The sequence below is a fragment of the Nicotiana tomentosiformis genome, chromosome 4, assembly GCF_000390325.3.
Source record: "Nicotiana tomentosiformis chromosome 4, ASM39032v3, whole genome shotgun sequence".
NCBI classification, from domain to species: Eukaryota; Viridiplantae; Streptophyta; class Magnoliopsida; order Solanales; family Solanaceae; genus Nicotiana; species Nicotiana tomentosiformis.
In genome coordinates, this window is record NC_090815.1 from 75,338,854 (window position 1) to 75,343,912 (window position 5,059).

General features: G+C 41.8%; 2 protein-coding genes across 2 annotated transcripts; both read right to left on the reverse strand.

Annotated features, from left to right (window-relative positions):
* Window positions 1–348: 348 nt before the first annotated feature.
* LOC138909957 (uncharacterized) lies at window positions 349–789 on the reverse strand. Its single transcript, XM_070201174.1, has one exon. It carries the CDS (start codon window positions 787–789, stop codon window positions 349–351), a length of 441 nt encoding a protein of 146 aa, XP_070057275.1.
* An 89-nt stretch (window positions 790–878) lies between these two features.
* LOC138909958 (replication protein A 70 kDa DNA-binding subunit C-like) lies at window positions 879–1,295 on the reverse strand. Its single transcript, XM_070201175.1, has one exon. The coding sequence runs from the start codon at window positions 1,293–1,295 to the stop codon at window positions 879–881; it is 417 nt and encodes a 138-aa protein (XP_070057276.1).
* Window positions 1,296–5,059: the final 3,764 nt, after the last annotated feature.

Sequence of the window (5,059 nt, forward strand, 5' to 3'; positions counted from 1 at the left end):
CTACGCCTACTTTGGCATCACGGAAACTGGTTTTTAGGAAATGATTTTACGGGGCCTTACATCACCAAGAACTCAAAGTGGCTATATCTTGTTCGGAAGGCTGTCTTCCGAATATCCTTTTCCTTGACCCCCACCTGATGATACTGTGAACGTAAGTCAATCTTGGAGAAATGCTTGGCGCCCTGGAGTTGGTGAAACAGGTCATCAATCCTCAGAAGTGGATACTTGTTCTTTATAGTAACCTTATTTAACTGTCAATAATCGATACACATCCTTAACGACCCGTCTTTCTTCCGCACGAACAAGACTGGCGCACCCCAAGGTGAAGTGATAAGCCTAATGAAGCCCTTATCCAGCAAGTCCTTCAACTGCGCTTTCAACTCTCACAACTCTGCCGAGACCATCCTGTATGGGGGGAGGGGGGGTAGTGATCGATTGAGTGTCAGGCAACACATCAATGCTAAACTCAATATCCCTTTTAGGAGGAAGGCCTGGGAGTTCATCTAGGAAAACATCTTGAAATTCATAGACCATGAGAACTGATTGTAGAGTAGGCGTCTTTGCCACCAAATCTCTAACACGAACGAGATGATAAATATAACCTTTCGAGATCATCTTCCTTACCTTAAGATAGGAAATAAACCTACCTTTCGGCGTAGCAATGTTCCCATTCCATTCAAAGATAGGTTCGCCAGGAAACTGAAACCTAACCATCTTCATACGACAATGAACATTTGCATAACATGATGATAACCAGTCCATTCCCATTATCACATCGAAATCAACCATTTCTAACTAAAATAGATTCGCTGAGGTTTGACGACTACAAATCATCGATGTGCAACCTCTATATACCCTTCTAGCAATCATAGAATCTCCTATTGGAGTGAATACCGCAAGTGGTTACTTATCAATTCAGGTTTAACGCCAAACTTATTAGCCACAAAGGGTGTAACATATGATAATGTAGATCCCGGATCAATCAATGCATATACATCATAAGAAAACATAGACAATATACATGTAACAAAATCTAGAGATGACTCAAGATCCTGTTGACCTACTAGAGCATAGGTTCGATTTTGAGTACTGCTCGAACTCGGCACTGCACCTCTACCTCTACCACGACCTGTCAACTGCTCAAAACCCCCTACTGGAGGTTGAACTGATAAGCAAGAACCAGACACAGATCCAGTTGGCTGAGCCATACCACCACTTCCTTTGTTAGGACAATCCCGTATCATATGGCCAGGCTGTCTGCAAGAATAGCACGCATTGGAACCTCGACGACACATTACAAAGTGGGCCTTGTCGCAGTGATCACAATGGGGTGCTGGGGGCCTCGTCTGACTAGTATCCCTATAATATTGCTAGCCTGATGCCCACGAACTCTGACCTAGACCAGAATAGATATATCGATCTTACCGAGGCCTCTAAAACTATGGAGGAGCACTAGTGACAGGTGGTGCCAAACTCCTCAACGACTGGGGCATGAAACTACATCTGAAGTCACCAGAATACTCTACGAATCTCGTCCTCTTATGCTAGCCCCTATCCTACTCCCTATCTGCCCTTTGTTGGTGCTTACGATCCTCTAGTGTCTGGGCATAAGCCTGAATACGGAAAACATCCATGCCCTCCATCAAGGAGGCTGTCGTGCACTCATTTATCAGATGTGGTCCCAACCCATTCACGAACAGGTGCACCCTATCGCTCATCTCGGCCACCATATGGGGAGCATACCTTGCTAAAGAATCAAACTGCATACTATACTCTCGCACACTCATATTACCTTATCGAAGTTTCAAGAACTTATTAGCTCTAGCTTGCCGTATCTCAACTGGAAAGTAGTGACGAACAAAGGCCTCAGAAAATTCCTTCTACACAACTGGAGGAACGTTCGGACCCCTGGATCTCTCCCAACTATCATACCAGAAAACTGCTAACTCCTGTAACCCATAAGAAGCCAACTCTACTGCCTCAGTATCACTGGCCGGCATAACCCGTAGTGTCTGATGAACCTAATCAATAAAAGTCTGCGGATCCTTATTGGGGTCTGATCCGATAAACACTGGAGGGTCTAGATTAATAGAATCACAAACTTTCGCACTAACCGGTCTGTTAGCAGCACATATATTCTGTATCTGAGCCTAATCAGCTACCAATCTAGTCAACAACTGCACCGCACTGCGCATATCCTGGTCTGTAGTGCCAGACAAAGGAATTGGAGGTGCCGGGTCCCTCTAATATCCTCTAGAGGAGACGTAGTAGACGAGGTCTGAGACGGTATCTCACTCTGAGCCTTACTTTGGCCTGCTCTGGATGGAGGCACCTGACTGGTACCCTCTCTCGCAGTTGTATCAAGCCGTCTACTAATCGCTTGCTTCCTAGTCGAAGGCATCACTTAAAGAAAACAAGGCGAATATTAGAGATGAATACTTACGACTCAACTCTACACACGATCTAGATTCAGAAGGAAGGTAACAACCCTAGATGTTATGTAGCCTCCTGATTATAAATGTGGCACGCTACACATCCATAATCAAGACTCTACTAGACACGGCTCATAGACAAACCCTAGGACAGACTTGCTCCGATACCAAGTTTGTCACGACCCAAACTGGAGGGCCATGACTGGCACCCGGCCCATACCTACTGAGCACCGACGTACATTTTATCTAACCTTTCTTATTATCCATAATGGCCGACGAGAGCAACATAAATGGTAGACATGAATCCTAAACAACCAACAATGTCAAATAATGGCACAAACATATATAATATGGGCTGACAAGGCTTTCATAAAGCTATATATAAGGTATGAGCCGACAAGCTGCCATGAGAGACTATACAACAAAAATAAGCTGACAAGGCTATCCAAACTATACATGAGTCGACACATGTCTATGAGTCTCTAAAGGAACATAAGTGCTGCAACATTGCCAAAATAGGGCCCCGACATACCCATAATGTCTATGACAAAAATGCATACCAAGACCACGGCAAGTCCGGAGAAGGGATCTTGCCAATAACCGCTAAACTGCGCAGCCTACTGTGGTGGGGGAGCTTCGTCTACCTGTCTATCAGGACTCGCAGCACGACATGCAGCATCCACAAATAAAAGGGACGTCAGTACGAATAAAGTACTGAGTATGTAAGGTAGGAAAGCATAAATAAGAACAGTAATGTAAACAAGGATAGAGAATATACAACCTGTAACATCCGAGTTCCTCTGAGGGCCACTGACATGAAATTCATGATATATATATATATATATATATATATATATATATATATATATATATACACTTTTAAAAACATACTCCTATATGGGCATCACATCATCATATCGTACCCGGCCATAATAGGATCGGTAAAAATGTACCCGACCATCATAAGGCTCGGTAGAATCGTACCCGGCCATGTGGAGCTCGGTAAAACCCAACTGATCAGTGATTACACAATAGGAGTCATACCCGGCCGACTATAGCGCGGCTCGGTAGAGTAAAATAGGTACATATATGTAATGCATGCTGGACTTATTAGAATCATATTCTGAACCTTTCAGAGTGACGTAAGGTCGGTAACCTCCATACACGTTATTAGGACTAACTCTTCATCATGAATCTTATAAGAATTAGGAAGTACCAACAACATTGATAACATAAGATTAAGAGAAGCAACATCAACATCAATCGTTCCATAAGAAGGGAAACAATGTAAGTACTGCTAGCTTCTAAGAGTAGAGTATCTTTGGAAGCTCGTTCGTTACACTATGTACTATCGGAGTCATGCAAAAGAAGGAAAGGGATAGCCTCACATACCTTGTATATACTGCCCAACCTCAAGCTATGCAAATCTCACGGCTCCTTAGTCTACAACAAGAGAAATGATACTATCGTAATCGTTTAAGTGTCGTAACTAGTAAATATCAACCGCAACCTATCTTACGATGAAGCGGACAACACCTCCCCTATTTATATGACTTCCCACAAGTGAAAACAATCACCAAGCAGCCCAACAACAACTATAACCAACAATAGCAACAACAACAATATAATCCAATATGAGCTTCTCCGATTATCTTAACAATCATATTGAGCGGCAAGCTCATTTTTACTAATAACAAAATATTAATTGAATCCAACTGTTATTCCCTAAATTATTTTACAACCTTCATAACATCATACTTATATGTATTATGTGATTTCTAGTTCAAAACAACTACAAAATGCCTTCCAAAACAGTCCCATACGCCTAGCACCTTAACTTTTATCGTCAATCACTTGTTTTTCATATTTTCTTCTTCAATCAACTTAATCAACACCTAGAAAAGCTTAACAACAACAGACAAAATATTATCAAATTATTTCTCATAATTTCCAGCCACCACAAACCATATATTTAGCCACAAAACAATCCAACCAAAAAGATAACCATATCCCATGTTCTTTCAAGTGCTATCTTATGTTTTTCACTCAAGAAACACAACCAACCCAAGATTAACCTTAGGCACAATCAATAAGATATTATACATACCTTGGAAAATAGCTGCACCTAGAAATACCATCTCCACTTAGCTCACAATAGCCCTCAATCACACCACAATATCATAGAAGTATTCTCTTATAGTCTTTAATACTTTTGATGATGATTTGAGTTGATTTCTCTTGGGTTTGGTTCTTGGGATCATGAGATATGTTAGAGAGGGTTTTGGAGACCATTTGGACAAATATTTGATGAGAAATGACCCGAAATGAGGCTGAAACATCTTTTAAATGAAGTAAGGTCGGTGGCCGTCTCAAGTGGGTCCCAACCGAGCTGCTTGCGCAGTCTCACGAAAACGCGAATCTACCCCGATGCTGTATCGACGAACGGTTTATTATGTTGGAAACTAGACTCGTATACCTTCAATGTGGTGGGTAGATCACCCCGTAAATCCAAGTACATTGAGAGAAAATATAATTTACATTTGACCTAAAGTTGATTAAAATTTGTGAACGTAACTTGAGACGACTTTCGTCGACTTTTGTTTCATAACTCGCTTGACTTCAAGAGT